The following is a 19,570-nucleotide window of genomic DNA, read 5'->3' as shown; positions in this document are numbered from 1 at the left end:
TATTTGTAGAACCAGCATTACTGGCTCTAAATGATTAATACTCAGATATGATGCTTTTCAAAGTCCACCTTCTTAAAATAATTTATTTATACCATAGTTTAGAATTCTTTCACATCATAAACAACATTGTTTCTGCATATTGTATTTACTCATATTGTACTTGACTTTTGTTGACTTGGAGAAAGCCTTTGACAGGGTCCTCCAATCCCTTACCTGGTGGTCAATGTGGAAACTAGGGATAGATGAGTGGTTGGTGAGAGCAGTACAAGTCATGTACAGGGACACTACCAGTAAAGTGAGGATTAATGAGTACAGCAAAGAATTCAGGGTACAAGCAGGAGTTCATGAAGGATCAGTCTTCAGCCCCACTTGTTCAAAATTTGAAGTGTGGGTAGTATTATACTTGAGTGTACAAGGGTGGGCTGAAAAGCTCACTAGCTAACTATGAAGGATTGATGCTATAGCTGTGAAATCTTGCTTGCATTAATTTCAACTCTTCTTATTAATAAGTGAATTATTTCTTTCCAGATAAGCTGACATCTGACTGTTCAAAGAACACTTCAAAAGAAAATAGTAGTGGCTTCTTTTGATAATGAACAAAATTTAGCTTCATGGTATTATCAGGTACCTGCAGAAAAAGGGTTTATCCCCCAAGGACATTCATGCTGACATGGTTACTACATTAGGGGATGGCACTCCAGGTTTATCAACAGTGCAAAAGTGGTTAGCTAAATTTAGGAGGTAGAGGGAGAGTCTTAAAGATAATCCAACATCTGGACATCCTGCACTTGCAGGATATCCAGTGCAAGTGCAGGATATCCAGTGCAAGTGCAGGATATCCAGTGCAAGTGCAAGGAAAACAGTGTGTTCACCACATGATAATGGATGACAAGAATTGACTATAACTCAAATAGTCGATGCTATTAGCATATACCATGAGAGATTTAAGACTATTCTGCACTATGAACATGACATGATGGAGGTTTCTGCTTGTTGGATGCCATATCTTTTGACATCTGATCAAAAGCTCACCAAACTGATCACATCATGGGAAAATCTGACATTGTTTCAGGCAGACCCAGCTGGTCTCCTCAAACATCTCCAAACCCAAGATGAGTGTTGGCTTCATCACTTTGAACCAGAGACAACGATACAATCCATGCAGTAGAAACACCCTGCCTCACCTGCTCCAAACAAGGCCAAATCATTTCATCAGTAGGGAAGGTGACAGCCTCAGTTTTTTGTGGTGCATAAAGCATTGTGTTTATTGACTATCTTCAAAAGGGCTGCACCATTAATAGAGAGTACTATACCAACTTGCTGAGGCAATTATGAAAGGCAGTCAAGACCAAACACCCAGGAAAAATGATAAAAGGGGTCTTGTTTCATCAGACAATGCTCCAGCACTCAAGTCCTTGGTTTCAGTGGCTGCTGTGGCTTTGATCACCCTCTGTATTCTCTTGATTTGACCCCATCTAACTATCATCTGTTCTCCAACATGAAAAAATACTTGGCTGGGAACTAGTATTGCAATGATGATGGCGTCATATTTGCTGTTGATGACTTGACCAACAGGGTAAAAGTTTCTTCACCAATGAGATCCAAGCAATGCAAAACCAGTGGAAGAAGTGTGTGGACTGCAAGGTGGACTATGTTGAAAAATAAATCTCATTTGATTACATTCTATGTGAGTGTCTTGGTTAGCCTATGAACTTTTCAGCTGACCCCAGTAAAACTAAGTAAATGTATCTTCATTTTCATATGTTTGTATCAGTGAATATGAAAACACTGAAGGTGGTAGTCCCAAGACAGCTAACCACTAATGAATGCACCCCACTGCCTGCAGCTATGAAGCACCATATTTGTAGCAAATACATCCAATGGCAATTGTTAATTCTTAGCAACTGTGTAATTGTTAGAACACTGGTGGTGTACAGTTATGAACTCTGTTGTTTAAAAGAGATCATTTAATTTCAAAACTTAGTTTAAAATATGAAAATTATATTATTTACATTTGCTAGTTGTGAAAATAATACTTCTTCAGAATGCAATCATATAATAAAAGTATGGATATGATAAAGAGACATATTGCTTATAGCAAAATTTTAACTTAACATCATAAAATTTGCACTTATATTATGTTGGTTTTTTAAAAGCTATAAATAAATATGGCTGTACATGGGATCACATTTATATAAGTAGGTAAAATTAATTATTGGTAAGTGGATGGGGATATATAGCGTATTCAAATGGTGTTGTACTGAAGTAAATATGGAAGATCTCATACAGTGCATTGAATTCTTATAATGAAGAAGCATTTATAATTGTCTGCACATGATTTTCATGTGCTTTTTTCAGACCTTTTACCATCAATATTCAAACTATGTATCAGCTTCTCTATATATGCATTTATAAGAACTTACTAATGCATTATAGCTTCAAGAGCCCATCTTGTTAAGAATTAATTTGTTATTATACATACTACACTTACACTCTGATTAGAAAAATTTACATGATTATATTTCTCTAAAAAGATGATCATGCTTCAGGGATAGCTAATCATTATTATCTTTGATGATATGTTAAAGGCATCTAATCATCACATTGAACTTGTATTTTAGGTTTCAATTATCATGTTAGCCGCAGAAAGTATCGGCATGGGAAATCTCAGCGCATTTCGATCTATGAGAACTCTTCGCGCACTTCGACCGCTCAGAGCAGTATCCAGATGGGAAGGAATGAGGGTAAGACTTCAGAATATAATTTTTCTCTCCTAAAAGTTCATTATTATTATAATCATTGTCAACAGTTTAGTGACTGTGTGTTGACACAAGTAGGACATGATAATGTCATACTACTTGTAAGTAATATTCATTCAATATATAGACTGTTTTGGACATCACCGAAGTATCATCCTTCTCCTAGAGATGCACCACTGTATGATACCTATCACTGCTATTCTTAGTTCTATGTATCAACTTATATAGATATGGTTCTTGATATATTATATTTATATTGAGTAATCCCAATCAACCATGCACTAGCAAACTTGAAAAATGTCTTGAGTTTCTACTGATCTACCAAGTAGAGAGCAGTATGGATTTGTAAAAATGCTAATTAAATTATCCAAGCATGCCTACTGGCCAAAAACAATTGCAGAAAACATCTTTCTTTTTTATGTAATGAAAATGTTTTCCTAACCATAGAGTGTATGCTATATTTATTTCAAAACATTTTTCCTCTGAGATTTACTAATTTCATTTTTTTTTTTTAATAAAACTCATTTTAGTGTGCTTTTATGTTTCAATATTTATATTGGTAGCAAAATTTTTAGAAAAGAAATGGACCAAAATGGTAAAAAAAATTACCTTAATATTTCTTTGCTGCTACATGTTTCCTTTTGTGGTTTATCTAGGCATTTGCACACACGAGAGACATAAGAAGTGATAAAAGCTGATCCCAGGATGCTGAACATCACAAGGGAAACAAAATGTGTCCACAACATAACTGGTGACACATATATAAAAGTACAATCAGAACACATACAAAAATATCAACGCAGGCTTAAAATAATTACATTATTGAAACTAAAACCAAAGAGATGAGTTTGTTTGTTCAGGGGAGGATGTAGTAGATGGCGATATTGATTATAACAAAGATAAATATGTTTATATCAGATTCTTTAAGTATTTCTTTTTTCTAACATATTGATTTTATATTTTCAGGTGGTAGTAAATGCTTTAATAAAAGCTGTACCATCTATCTTCAATGTGCTGTTAGTATGCCTCGTCTTTTGGCTAATCTTTAGCATCATGGGCGTACAACTCTTCAACGGCAGATTCCATAAATGTCTGTATATTCAGAACAAGAGCAAAGTGCCAGCAGAAGAAGTCAACAACCGCTCACAATGTGAGGAAAATAGAAATATTTATGAATGGAAAAACTCACCAATTAACTTTGACAATGTATTTAACGGCTATTTAGCTTTATTTCAAGTGGCAAGTATTATTTTTATTCTCTCTCTTTCTACATCTGTGTATGTGTGTCGTGTGTGTGTGTGTGTGTGTGTGTGCGTGTGCGCACGCGTGCATGTTAAAATCTGAACCTGAATTAACATGAAATAAGTAAAGAGAATTCAATACAGGTGAAAGCAATTATCTTATTAAATACAGTTTATGAGATGGATATTCATTGCTTCATTTCTTTCTAGCCTTTGCAAGTCTTCTGCCTCCAAGTCCCATGTCTTAGTACCATGCAGCATCTCAGTCCTCACACAAATATCATACAATCTACCTTTCACTCTGAAAGAGAAAACCCTTGTTGCTAATAGCAGCAGTAGCCCTCTGAACAAAGAAGAATAAGATACAGTGTGCAAGAGAAAAGAGTGCATATTCTTCATAACTTATGATGTTGTGAGGGATAACTGTGGCATAAAGAAATACTGAGTACTTGCTAATAAAACCTGTGGAAGAGAAAAACCAAGGAAGACTTGGGACGAAATAGTGAAGATTGATCTGAAGATGCTGTATCTCTCAGAAGAGAAGACAAAGGATTGTATTGATTGTTTATATGCAGTGCTACAGAAGACCCAACCATCTTCAATAAATTTCTGTTTAGAGGCTGAGATGCTTTGTACTCTACCAAGCATGCTCTTTACATTTTACATTCCCCTGTCACCTTACATATTTTAAAGCATTTGAACCCCACTATCACCCTATTGCTTATTTTCCTTTCAGTTCACCTTCATTCCTCAACTAAGCCTATGTATTAGAGACTGTGTTAAATCGTTCTCATGTCTTTTTGACTCCTTGTCTCTAGGACATCTCCTTTACTTTACTCTTTATGCTTCTTTACTTTTCATGCTTCTCTACTACTAGCTATCACATTTCTCACTCATACATACTCAGAGTTATTTTTATTGCCACCCATCACCTACTCTTTATCTTATTTCATCACCTATTCTAACCTTTGTCCACCTCTGTTGTTACTAATCCCTCCCTTTGCTATTTATATCATACTACTGTTCCTTTCTTCACCCAACCATCCTGATCCTTCTTATGTCATTGCTCTCTCTCTCTCTCTCTCTCTCTCTCTCTCTCTCTCTCTCTCTCTCTCTCTCTCTCTCTCTCTTCTAATACCCTCCTTGGTCACCTGTACATACACTAAGTTATTGAGTACTTTTAGTACTTATACACTTGCTCCCATACTTCTGGCCTCACTGCTTGCATCATTCCCCTACTCCCCCATTTCCCCTCCTTAGTTTTTAGCTCTCTTATTCTCTCTACTTTGTCCTGTATACAGAGCATCACTCCTCCTGTACTGGTGTCATAACAGAAAGCAAATAACTCACACTCCATCAAAGTGACAAATGAATAAGACAATCTCTTTAGTGCTTTACAACAATATGCACCCTATATACATTGTAAAGTAGTTGGTAAATGAGCAAAATATGTGTCTGCTTCTGAAGTCCCTTTAACAAATAGTATGTGGTCAGAACTACAGCTGTACTTGATTACTGAACTCAGACATAGAAAAGTTCTGATCATGGATTGAGTTTTAATACTGAATGAGTTTGTCTTTTCTATTGTGTCATCTCATAAATAATGTGATCTTTTTATACTTCTTTTATTTTTCAAAATTAAGATAAACAAAGTTCTTTTTTAATCTAAAATATATTCTCCTTCATTTTCTACAATGCTCTTCCATCTATCTGGTAGGCTTCAAGGCCCCTCTTCCAAAATTCACTTGTCCATGACAAAAATTACTCCTCTAGTACTGTTATGACCTTGTCTACAGAATTCATATTTTTTCCATTCAAATGATTTTGAAGACTGCAATGTAAATGATAATCAGATGGGGTAATGTCCAGCAAATAATGATGGGTGGGGCATCATTTCCCATTCAAACTGCTCCAGCCTTTGGAATGTCATCCTTGCTGTATGTGGCAGAGCATTATCCCAATGGAAGAACACATTTCGTCTTGAAACCAAAGATGGTCGTTTTTCTTCTAGTACTGACTTGAATGACTGGTTGAATGACCACATCTGAGCTTCTTTATTAATTACTCAACACTTACAATGGGATTTTGTTCCACCAGGGTTTGCAGAACATCCTCATCAAGCTCTACAGATCTTACAGGAAGGCTCATCTTCTAGGCTGTAGCTCTCAGCTCAGAATTTCTGGAACCACTTGACACTAGCTTATGTTTATTGTCCGATCTCCATATACTGCATTAATATTCCTCACACTTTCTGTTGCATTGTTGCCTTTATTGAACTCATAAAGCAAAATATGCCAAATATGCTCCTTCGTCACTTCCATTTTAGCTTTGAAAAAATAACTGTTAAAATCAAACTGCACTCTTCAAAAGTTACACTAAGAATAAGGACAACATAAAATTACTGCTTGCTTCTATGGCAAGTTTATGTAGGTAGTTTATCCTGTCCCCTTCCGACTTTTAGTTCATGCAATTGGAAAAAACACAAGACAGTATATATTATGAGTGTCCATTATTTCCATTAATAAAAAACTGAAATGAAAAAGTATTTCAGAAACTTTAGACCTTCCTAAATTCTCTTTCTGCAATTTCTGTCAATGATTTTTGAAGCACCATGACTGAATTAACTGAAAAAAAATGTGTGATGAATTAATGCTTACCTTTTGAAAATACCAACATAAAAGATGAAAGTATTTTAGAATAAAGTTTCCTTTATTCAATCCCAGCACAAAGATGTGTATATATAGGCAAAACATCTAAAACCTGCTAGAAAATAAAATATACTGAGCAAAATTTGCTATAGTTTAAACAAACTGAAAATAAAGTCAAATGCTACTCTTCTAAAAGCTTTTACTTAAGAAAAATAGAATAGTTCAAACATATTTGTTCTTATTTCCTCTTTAATATTTTTCTTATTTTATTAAATATTTCTTGATTTTATTTTCAATTGCAGGCTACATTTAAAGGTTGGATAGATATAATGGCAGATGCCACAGATATTAGAGAAGTAAGTAAACATGTTACTGCTGATATATTAAAAAGACGTGATGGTCATGATTGGAACACCTTTAATCAGGTGTGCTCACTCAAAGTTGACATGGGAATAAAGAATAACAGCAATTATGACTTATGAGTTCTGAGGTAAAAGATGGATTAGGAACATAAAATGCAAACCAGAGTTACCTAACCTTGTTAGATTTTCAATTATATTTTCACAAATTTTATCTATGTATACTAATCCACATCTCAGGGATTAAAATATTGTTGCAACCATTATATTGTGTTACTATTTTGTGTAATTAAAAAAACATAGGTATCACTGGTATTTCTTGGTTAAATATTTGGTACTTGGAAAATCATTTTATCTTTAAAATATACACTGATACCCAGACATTTTTAGCATTAAAAAGATCAATGGAAATGTTTTAAAATGAAACTATTTCTACAATATTTTATTTTGAAAGATACTACTTACTAGTGCTTTTAATCTTCTGATTTCTACTATCATTGCTGTGCTCATAGTTGTCCTGTTGTTGTTGGCACTCCGTCGCTTACAACGTCGAGGGTTCCAGTTGATCTGATCAACGGAACAGCCTGCTCGTGAAATTAACGTGCAAGTGGCTTAGCACTCCACAGACACGTGTACCCTTAACGTAGTTCTCGGGGATATTCAGCGTGACACAGTGTGACAAGGCTGACCCTTTGAATTACAGGCACAACAGAAACAGGAAGTAAGAGTGAGAGAAAGTTGTGGTGAAAGAGTACAGCAGGGTTCGCCACCATCCCCTGCCGGAACCACGTGGAGCTTTAGGTGTTTTCACTCAATAAACACTCACAACACCCGGTCTGGGAATCGAAACCCCGATCCTATGACTGCGAGTCCGCTGCCCTAACTACTGGGCCATTGCACCTCCACTCATAGTTGTCCTACAGAGTAATTAATTCATGGATTTTATTGAAGCAGTAGAGGTGAAAGCATAGATTGAATAAGGAATGAGGCTTATGCCAAATTCATGTCATTTTGACAGATTAGTCCTTAACAATGTTTGTAGAACTAATGTTATTGGATCAAGATAATTAGCACTCAGATATTCTAAGTAATCCTTTTTGAAATATAAATTAAATACACCATTGGACTCAGCATTCTTTCACACATAAACTATATTGTTTCTGTGCCACTTTCTACTTCATCACTAGATCTCATACAGAGTACTAAGTCCATCATAAAGAAACTTTTATAACTGGGCTGTTCAACCTTTCTGCATATATTCTATTCCTTGATATCTTATAAACCTATCTTTTACCTCAATAGATCTGGTAAGTTTTGGTTATTGTGTTAGGTGGGCAATGCCTACCGATGTCAATGAATTATTAAAGTTGCTTTTCCACTTGTATTTCCTATTTATTTTTTAAAGTAAGTAGTAAGTATCAATGTCACTTAATAGTAGTATGTTAAATATTAGGAAAAGAAATCCCAAAATAAAAAATAATGGTATGACATTCACACATAGACACACTCTCTCTCTCTCTCTCTCTCTCTCTATCTCTCTCTCTCTCTCTCTTTCTCTCTCTCTCTCTCTCTCTCACTCTCTCTCTCTCTCTCTCTCTCTCTCTCTCCCTCTCTCTCTCTCTCTCTCTCTCTCAAATATATACAAGCACATGCATAATACATATATTTAGAATACTATTTCAACTATCCTAGTTGCATAGCATTGTAATCAAATATTTTAGTTGAAAAGTTAATTTAGAAAGCTGTACTTAACTGGAAAAATATCTAATTCAACAAACTATATATATGTATTAGAGGTACCAAAAAGTAATATCACATTTCAAATAATGAGTTCAAATTAGCATAAATCATATAATCAAAATATTTACTCATTGAAAACATAATTGCTTTCATTAACAATAACATTTTCCCACCTCAAAACCAAAATAAATCAGGTTCTTTAGAAGTGAAAAATGTTTGGAGTGTCATTTCAACAACATCCCTGCTTCTATATGTTTTTCCACTGGTAAATGTTCAAGTGGCTTGAATAGGTGAAAATCTGATAGTGCTAAGTTTGGTGAGTAGGTGGAGTGAGGTAAAGTTTCCCAGACTATCTTTTCTTAGATTACCCTTATTGAATGTGGCTTTGCATTATCATGTTGCAAGAAGAGGTAAACCCTTACCCTTCTGTAAACACTTTTCCGTTTTGCTTGAGATAACCTTGCACAGTGGACTATAGTTTATTAAGACTCTGGGATAATCCCCTACTACTTTGACACAGATCCTCTTCAGTTACTGTTTTTATTGTGTCATTACTGAGAAAAGTTGGTCTTCCTCATCAATACCCATCCAAATGATCAAAATCATTGTTCTTGAATTTGTTAAGCCACTTTTAGCATTTTCAAACACTCACACCATCAGGATATATAATACATATGTTTTCCTTTGCATGTGTTGCATTGCTGCTCTTATGAAATTCATAAAGTAAGCAATCCTAAATAAGCAGTTCACTAAACTCCTTGTCTTCCATAGGCTATAAAACATATACATACACAGCACAAGTCCACATTAACATTTTCTCATTAACTCTATGTTGATTGGTTGATTGCAAGGATATCTATTTTTGGCTCATAACTATTCATGGTGTGATGTCAGACCATTTGCTTGAAAATACGACATGATGATACACTTGATATATATAATACATACATAATATATATATATATATATATATATATATATATACACACACATATATATCCATATCACCCCTATAGCATTTAACCTGATCTTATGATTAATCAAACTAAATTATACCCTTAAGAAAGATTTACTTTTTTTTCTTTTGTAGATAGAAGAGCAGCCGATTAAAGAATACAGTATTTACATGTACCTATACTTCGTGTTATTTATCATTTTTGGATCATTCTTCACGTTGAACCTTTTCATTGGTGTCATCATTGATAACTTTAATCAACAAAAAAAGAAGGTAATATTCAAACTGTAATGAAAGTCATTTGTTTGTTCAAGTAAATTTTGAAAGCTACCAAAGCATATCTGAACATATTAACTTTTCCTTTTTTTTTGTACTCAGGCCGGTGGATCTTTGGAAATGTTTATGACAGACGACCAGAAAAAATATTACAAAGCCATGAAGAACCTCCAATCTAAAAAACCCACGAAGGGTATACCACTTCCTAAGGTAATGAATCAAAATTGTACATTTTCAAAAAAGTTACCAATCTGTTCAGCACCTTAAAGTTCTAAGCACATAGCTTGCCAAGGATGGCTATTTATTCCCACTTTACTGCAGCTCTTTGTACTTTCTAGTTCATATGACAGAAATTAGATATCACCTTAAGTTTATGTTGGCCTAGTGGTTAGGGTGTTGCACACATGATTGCCAGATCATGGGTTCAATTCTTGGACTGGGTGGCATGTTGTGTTCTTGAGCAAAACACTTCATTTCATGCTGCTTCAGTGCTGTGTGAGGATCAGCATATCAAAGAATAGACCCAACATTTCCCCTGTGTAAAAGGTGACTATAAGGGGTTAAGGTAGTACTTGCACTTCAACCTTGTAAAACCTTCACCAATGATTACCCAAACAAATACATGGCTTGGAAGGTTGTTGCCTGAGTGGTGCAAAGGTGTCATTTGTGGATGTGACACACTGTTACAGCACATGTCCACATACTACTACTACTACTACTACTACTACTACTATTACTTCACAAGAAATTCACTTGAGGCTACCTTTATATCTTCTACAACTTCCATGTTCTTGTATTGATCGTCATTATGTTTGAAATAAGATTCTAGAATCAGTCACCTGATATATATGTCAGTCTTCAACATGTCTTCCTCCATTGGTATTATGTGGTATTATGAACTAGTAATCAGTGTTTTTTGGTTGATTTTGATAATTAATGAGGAACTGTAACTCTGTATATGCTCCATCCTTTTACGAATAAAGTACTTTATCTTATATGATTTAAATGATCAGTTACTATTAAGTATCTGATTATCTTTACTTATACTTGATTAATCTAACAAGAACTATTTATCAGCAACAATAGCTATGGGAGTTAAATTAGATAAGCTACTTACAAAGTAGTCTGTCAAATAAAATGGATTTAGCATTTCATTGACAAATATCACAGATTTATCATGAAACAGAAAGAGAGAATTAACTTTTCATAGATTAAATGTCCCTTAACCAAATTAATGTAATATTTACCCATCTATGATGTGAAGTATGTTGGACATATTGACCTTGCAAGCATAAATTTCTAAAACTAAATCTAAATTTTCTTTTTTCAGGGTTAGAAATGAGTTTCATTTTGATATATCCATACTTGCTTGCATTTTCAACCACAAATAATAAACATAAAATGCTAAAATATATAGATATGAAGCCTCACTGTTACAGAAGAAGTAATATGGAAAATTTGAATATTCATTGCTTTGCAAAATAAAATAGGAACATAAGTGTTTCCAGGTTAGAATCAGTATTGGTTTGCAAACTTGATTTACATACACTTTGAGAATTGAGTCAAAAGAACCAAGTAGTTGCTGCTAACCCCAGCAGTTAATGATAATAAGGATACTCTAAAGCAGTCGTTCCCAAAGTGGGCAATATTGACCCCTGGGGGGGGGGCGGTGGAAATTTCCAAGGGGGCATTGAAGAAAAGTGAGGCGATAATGGGGTAGTGATTCATGTAAAAATTGGGGCAATAATGGGGTGGAAATTCATGTAAAAACAACAAAATAATAGGTTCATTAGGTTAAGTTTTATTTGTGAAATACAGTTGCTTTGAATTTGCTTCAGAAAGAGGTCTTTGTTTGTGATGGTTAGTTGGGGTGGGGGCACTAGGAATGTGGCCTAGGGGTCAAGGCAGTGGTAACCTAAAAATGTTTGGGAACCACTGCTCTAAAGGATCTAGATCAGACATAAGTCATCTTTATCAAGAAGTGGGATACATGAGACATGACTCATCATTGGGCAGGCTGCACTACTAAAAAATTCAAGGGAATCTTTTGTTAGGTGTGTCATGCAGAAAATCTCATGGGTCTGCAGGTTACCCATGACTAATCCAGATCAACCTCCTTTTCTATTTTCAGCTTCTGTTTTACTGTCCAAGTTAATGAAATCCATATTATTTATTTAGTTTACTTGTGAAAAATATAAAAGCAGCTAGGATTTTACTTATCATCCTTCAACTTCTTTACTGTAAAATCTCCATATTGTTAATTTGCAGCTCAAAAGGTAATTTCTAAATCTGTGACATATTATTTTACTTGCTTATATATATATATATATATATATATATATATATATATATATATATATATATATATATATATATATATATATATATATATATATATATATATATATATATATATATATATAAATATATATATTCATTTATTATAAAACTTTTCTTTTCTTCTTTTGCAGTTCAAAGTTGCTGAATGGATGTTCCATTTGACAACAAGTCAAAAATTTGATATTGCCATTATGATGATCATTCTGCTCAATATGATTACCATGGCCATGGAACATTATGATATGAGCCAAACATTTCAGGACTTCCTGAAATACATAAATATAGTTTTTATTGGAATTTTTACAGGCGAATGTGTCATGAAGCTTATGGGTCTTCGTTTTTATTACTTCAAAGAACCTTGGAATATATTTGATTTTGTAGTTGTAGTCCTTTCTATTTTGGGTAAGTTGGGTTTTATTGCCATTATTGTTTTTATTTATTTTTTTATGGCTGGGTGTCCATTCTTTCACTGTTGTTTAATTACTATTTTGAAACTTATTTCATATTATTCGACAGAATAGCAATCATACTGGCTATTATATGTAGATATTGAGCTATAGAAAACAAGACTGCAAATTCATATATTTTACGCCTTGTCAAGAAATATTTCTATTTGTCTTTACTACCTCAATGAAAATATTTGCTACTCCAATTTCATACTAGGAAGGGCATCAAGCTGGCATAGCTATATAACTAAAATCTTAAAAAAAAGATTGTAGTGCAAAACACAAGATTGAATAATTAGGATGGTAAGTTTTAAAAAATGTTAGCTGTATTAAATACTTTGAAGTTAGACTCTGAAATACAATCAGGGTTTTTGGTATCTAACTTGGTAGATGAAGTAGATGCCTTGTCATAAAACACTGTTCTTCATGATGTTGCAATATAACAGAGTTTATAATCTAATGAAAGAGGAACCTTATAAAAAAGAAGGATTCCTATTTGCTGATAAAAATATTTGTTTTCACAAAATTCACATGATAAAGTGATGTATCCTTAATTATCTTTACCAATAGAAGTAATTATTGTATTTCATTTGTGTGTATATAATTGGGAGAGTGTGGGGAGGAAGCTCACAGATATAGCATCTCTTAATTCAAATTGGAGATTTGAAAAAGAAAATGTATTATTCATGAGGCAACTTTGCATTTACCTATTTGGAGGCAATGGTGAAATTGTACCTTTAAAAAACTTTTGAGTATATCTAAAAATCACCTATTTGATGTACATTTTGACGAACTTCTCAAATATGTCATCTAAAGTATACTTTTGAAATGGTTTATAATGATTGCACTCTACAAACAAAAGTATTAATGAAAGGTTTCCCATGCTACATATTAGCAAATATTGCTATAAGAAATAAGCAAACTGATTTCTGCCTCATGGTATTCCATATGTATCAAATGTTGGTTTGTTTATTACTAGATTCTTCTTGCTCAGATGAATTAAGAAATAACACAAAAAGTGTACAAGATTGCATTAAAAAAATTGGGAAGACTTCATTTAGACATGAAATAGCCATAATAATCTACATCTTAAGAATCCTAACCATTGACAGATGCAAGACACTCTTACTACTGCAATCAAATGAAAAATGACATATAAATTGTGGTGGATTAAATATTCAGTTCACTGTTTGATTAATTACTAACAAGCTTATTTGAGTAAAGTTCACTAGGATTTTTCATCAATAAGAACTGAATCTGCTAGATCAAAAGCATTTTTTCTTTGTAATGAGTTATATCTTAATGAACAAGTTGTGTACAGTTTGCAATTCAGAATGATATTAAAGGTGTTGTATTTACAGGATGTGCAGCATTCCTTCTTTTTCTAGGTATCACAGTAACTTGACAGTTCCCCCTCCCCCAATGATGGTGTTGTGTACAGGAAAAAGTACTTCAAATTAAAAAGATCAACAACATTCCAAGCTGTTGTGGCGTTTGCAGGCATACAGCAACAGTAATATATGAAATTGATGATTTATGTTAACGTTTACTTAACTGTTATGTTGGCTAACATCAATAATATAATAAACAACAATTTTGCTTACCCATCAGTTAACTCAAGTAAAACAATTGTTAGCAGCAACCATACTCACTTCTAATAGCAACAGTTATGTTCACTACAGGCAATGGCTTATACTAATTCTAAATAGTGAATAAGATGTGTATAGAAAAATGCTAACTTACAAACCTGTATATCAAGCAAATGGTCACTAACTTCCTACAGAGGATGTCAATTCAAAACTCCATGTTTTAAGCTTGGATAACATAATGCACTGATTTCAAACACTTAGCATAACACACCAGCTAACTATATTGATACAGTGAATAAAGAAATTTATATTTTCTGTAGCCATACTAATACTACAGAATATTACATCAGTGAACTAGATCAACGCACATACTAAATCACAATAATATATCCAGGTAATACATCCTATATATTACTGAGAAAACACAAGTATGGTAATTCAATAACTAATTGCAGTAATATAGCAGATAACAAAAATATGGCAACTAATCTGTAACACTTTCACAGATTAACTAACAAAACATTAACTATCAAAGCAACTTGTTAATCAATCATAATATAATCACTAATTGTAGTAATATATCCAATAACACCTGGGTGCTACATTAAAGCATCAATCAATGATTTTCATTGTTGCCAATGTTTGTGTTTAGTTATCAAAATTATTTTTGGTATCAGTATGAACTTATTGAATTGTTTCAATTATCATGAATAAAATTTTCCCTAAACTGTATTTTGATGAACAAGATTTTTGGCTTAAACATCCAATCAAGTCCTTAAGTTAAATAAAAGTTTTTCAGTGAAGTAAGTGCTTTTGCACAGGGGGAAGTTAATATGACCTATAGATTTTGATTATTATGTATAAATTCAAAATATTTGACTATATATATAATAGGTGTTTGGTTATTTATAGCCCCTTACTTTAAATACACATAATCCTTCCTTTATACAAATCCCATTTCTCCCTCTCTATTACTTCACCTACTCTATCTCTCCTTACCTTTCTCTGTCTCTCTCTTTATATACTGGATTCAGCACAAAATCAACTGTTGATATTTTGAATACATTTAATGGTTTTGAGTATTTACTTAAGATAACCATTATGCTATACTGCCCTCAACATTTAAAAAAACGCATGTATTAAATACATTCAAAATATCAACATTTTTATTTTGTGATTATTCCAGTATTACATGACTCATTCTCATAACAATCTAGTCTATCTTTGCTCAGATGGTATGATTGCAATACTGCAAGGATATAGGAGTGAATTATTGAACTGGACACTCAGTTGAAAACTTCTGGTAAAGTGTATTGCATCAAAACATACTTCCAAATACACACACACACACTATATTACTGAAGCAGAACAGGCAAAATGAACACATTCTCTTCTATCATAAAATAGGTACTTTCATACAGTTGTTGCTTAAATCTTAAATAGCTCGTTCTCTCTACAGTTCTTGTAGAGAATCCACAACATAACACTCTACTTCACCTAAGTTAAGGAATTCAAACTTGAATGTAACATTTGAAAAAAAACCTACATGCGATACTTTTTCTTCAACACATGAAACGCAAAATAATGAGTGGCCCCTTTGCAAAATTTTTGTGCTCATGTTTTCTTACACATTTAGATTTAGGTCAAAGATACAACAAAATCTTGCATCAGTAATAACACAATTAATAAAAGTATTAAGGTTACCCATTTAAATCTTTACAATCATCTTCATAAAGTATATGTCATCCATGCCAATCTTTACTCAATCTACTATTTCCTTTTTTTCTAATTAAACTCATTTTTCTTCTTCTGCTACTACTGCAGTGGCCTCTCCTCGTCAGAACTCATTGATTTCATGCCACCTCCAGGCTCAACCAACTCACTTGTCTCTCTATTCATCCATAGTGTGTCCACCCACCCACTCCATGCCCCACACTAACCACTATGCCTAGTCCTCTCCAGAAGGTCAATTCTCTGGAATTCCCTTCTCATATATATGTTCAAATCTATTGACCTCTTAGTAAACTTTGCATGAAAATATATTTTTATTGTGATTGTGAAATAGTCATTATTTCATGTACAAATGCACATCATATATATACACACAAACTTACATATATACACATATACACACATACATATGTTACATTTTGTTACTTTGATTTATTTGAAAGTCGTAAAATACATGAATTGTAAACTATTTCTTTTCTTTTCTCAATTTCAGGTATTGCTTTATCTGATATTATTAAGCAATATTTCGTATCGCCAACATTATTGCGTGTTGTTCGTGTTTTCCGTGTTGGCCGTGTACTTCGTCTTGTGAAATCAGCAAAAGGTATCCGTACATTGCTATTCTCCTTAGCAGTGTCTTTACCAGCTCTCTTCAATATTGGATTGCTTCTATTTTTGGTCATGTTCATCTACTCTATGTTTGGGATGTCCTTCTTTATGGATGTCGGTGCTTTCAATGGTATAGATGATGTTTTCAATTTCCAGACTTTGATTCAGAGTATGATTCTTCTATTCCAAATGTCCACTTCTGCAGGTTGGGATGGTGTTTTAGCAGCAATTATGCGAGAACCTCCAGAATGTGATCCTAATAAGGAAATATTTGGAAACAAAAATGCAAACGGAAATTGTGGAAGTTATGGTATGGCAGTTCTGTTCCTTGTGACTTATTTAGTTATAAGCTTTCTCGTGGTAATAAACATGTACATTGCAGTAATACTCGAGAACTTTAGCCAAGCCACTGAAGATGTGCAGCAAGGTCTCACTCCAGATGACTTTGATATGTATTATGAAAAGTGGGAAAAATTCGATCCTAAAGCAACCCAATATATTGCACTCAGTGAACTGTCAGACTTTGTAGACTTCCTGGAAGAACCTCTTCAGTTACCCAAACCAAATCATTTTATGCTTGTTAAACTTGACATTCCTATATGTGAAGGTGAAAAAGTACACTGTGTAGATATTTTACAAGCTTTGACAAAGAATTATTTGGGAACCGCAGATGAATCAGCTGCTGAAGAACCAGCAGCGGAGAAAGTGGATTATAACCCTATTACTTCAACGTTACGTAGACAAAAAGAACACTTTGCAGCAAGAATCATACAGAGAGCATGGAGACAATTCAGTGCAAATCGACCACCAAGGCCTCAGTCAGCCTTGCCACCACCACCATCATATGAAGAGAGTTGTAAAAAACAAGACGAAATTACACAAGAATCTCCTGATGATTCTCCCAGTGGATCAGGAACAGAAATACAAACTGAAGTGAAAACTGTCGAACTCTATCCAGAGAGTGGAGTTGTTGCTTGAAGCAGTGCTTTTGATATTTATAACAACAGCTTGCAGACTTCGTAAGCTATATATATATATATATATATATATATATATGATATATAATATATATATATGATATAATATATATACAATACATATATATATATACATACACATTGATATTTGCATATATACATATTTGCGTATACATGTGCGTGCATGTGTATGTATAAATACATACACACACACACTCAAACACACAGACACATGCACACACACACACACGTGTGTGTGTATATACATATATATATATATATATGTATATAAATATATATGTATATATATATATATATATATATATGTATGTATATATATATATATATATATAAAAACTCCAAGCACCTGCTCAGTTTCTTTCTACCTAATTCCATTTCTGCAATTGAACAGCAGCAGAAAAATGGAACAAAAAGAAAATTTCTCCAAAGCAATTCTGGAGCCCCTATCCTTTGTGAGCAGTTTGAGGGTGCTAGGTGGTGAGAAAAAAAAAGCGTGGAAAGAATACAGAACAAGCAGCTCCATAAAAAAAGACAAACACTTAAAAGATACACTGCACTGGGAGGAGGAGGAGGAGGAGGAGGAGGAGAAGGAGAAACTCAGTGGAGGGATACGGAAGAACAATGAATGGTTGCGATAACAGCCGGCTGTGCTTTCTTCATATATGACGAGCTGACCTGACAGCGCAGTGCCAGCTCAACAGCATTTGCTTTTATAAAGTCTTTCAAGCTTTGTTGTTTTTTTTTCAAAATGTGGGGGGCGGGTTTTTTTTTAATTTAAAAATGCAAATTTATCATCTTTTAAACCTGACAGCTCATCACTGCATTTTTTTTTGTTATATTTTCATTTTTTTTTCCGCATGCATACCTGGTGACGAAATATGCTCAGGATGGCTTGTACAGGCGGCCTTCTCTGAACAGTCACTTTCTGAGCATCTGTTTTGATCTGGGCAAAAACACAATTTTTTTTTTTTTTCAAAATAATAATATATTGAGATTTTTATCTCATTAAAGCACTCAGTCTGCTCACTGTCATTGTAATTAGTTCTTCACGTGGGTAAACAAAAAAAAAACATGTATATCTGTGTGTGTGTGTGTGTGTGTGTGTGTGTGTGTGTATGCATATGTGTGCGTATATATATATATATATATATATATATATATATACATATACATATACATATACATAATTTCTCTAATTCCTAATAATTAAAACTAAGTTTATTTGTACAATCTTTGCTTATACCGCATGAAAAAGTTGTTTTTTTTATTTCTTAATCTGCTCTGGCTTGGTAAAAAAAAATATTTTAAAATAACTCTACTTAACTAAAGTTAAAAAGTTTTTTTTTTTATATCAGCAAACATTTCCTAAATATTTTCTATATTGTAGCATATACATTTTCATTATATCTTTGACAATGTCCAGATTTTACATTCATCTTGAATATTAAAAAATCCCTGCCAAATTAACTGCTACTGTAAAAAAAAAAAAGAAAAATATACATGTCTACACGCATAATGTTGAGTATGCATTTATATATCATGCATACAGTCATGTAAATGTGTATATATGTCTGCATACTTATGCATAGTCAATTAGCCAATAACATATTGGCAGTTATTCTACATAACTACTAGACTTTTTTTTTTACATCAAAAGTATTCTTCTCAAAATTTTTAACTGCCAGTTTGCACTTCAAGGAAAATAATAATAGTAAAATAATCACTTCTCAGGTAGGGAATTTTAACAAATTAATAATGAAAAAGGTTAAAAAAAAAATGAGTCTGCTTGCTTGTATGGTTTTTATAACTAACTAGCCAGAGTTAATCCTGTGAAATACACATGCAAAAAAAATTATAAGATGCCATTCCTATAAGGCCT

General features: G+C 33.3%; 1 protein-coding gene across 8 annotated transcripts in view; it reads left to right on the top strand.

Annotated features, from left to right (window-relative positions):
• Nucleotides 1–19,186, top strand: part of LOC106869495 (sodium channel protein para) — a 382,200-nt gene extending 363,014 nt beyond the window's left edge. For all 8 annotated transcript variants that reach the window (XM_052971777.2, XM_052971776.2, XM_052971775.2 and 5 more), the window contains 7 exons: nt 2,622–2,744; nt 3,726–3,998; nt 6,951–7,004; nt 9,838–9,975; nt 10,081–10,188; nt 12,450–12,720; nt 16,578–19,186. In XM_052971777.2, coding sequence (XP_052827737.1) covers nt 2,622–2,744; nt 3,726–3,998; nt 6,951–7,004; nt 9,838–9,975; nt 10,081–10,188; nt 12,450–12,720; nt 16,578–17,671 — 2,061 coding nt within the window. In that variant the 3' untranslated portion in view covers nt 17,672–19,186. The remainder of the gene's footprint in view (nt 1–2,621; nt 2,745–3,725; nt 3,999–6,950; nt 7,005–9,837; nt 9,976–10,080; nt 10,189–12,449; nt 12,721–16,577) is intronic.
• The last annotated feature ends 384 nt before the right edge of the window (nt 19,187–19,570 follow it).

Source organism: Octopus bimaculoides, chromosome 11, assembly GCF_046866305.1.
Source record: "Octopus bimaculoides isolate indiv1 chromosome 11, ASM4686630v1, whole genome shotgun sequence".
Taxonomy (NCBI): domain Eukaryota; kingdom Metazoa; phylum Mollusca; class Cephalopoda; order Octopoda; family Octopodidae; genus Octopus; species Octopus bimaculoides.
Note: the sequence above shows the minus strand (reverse complement) of the source record. Positions and strands in the feature narration are given on the sequence as shown.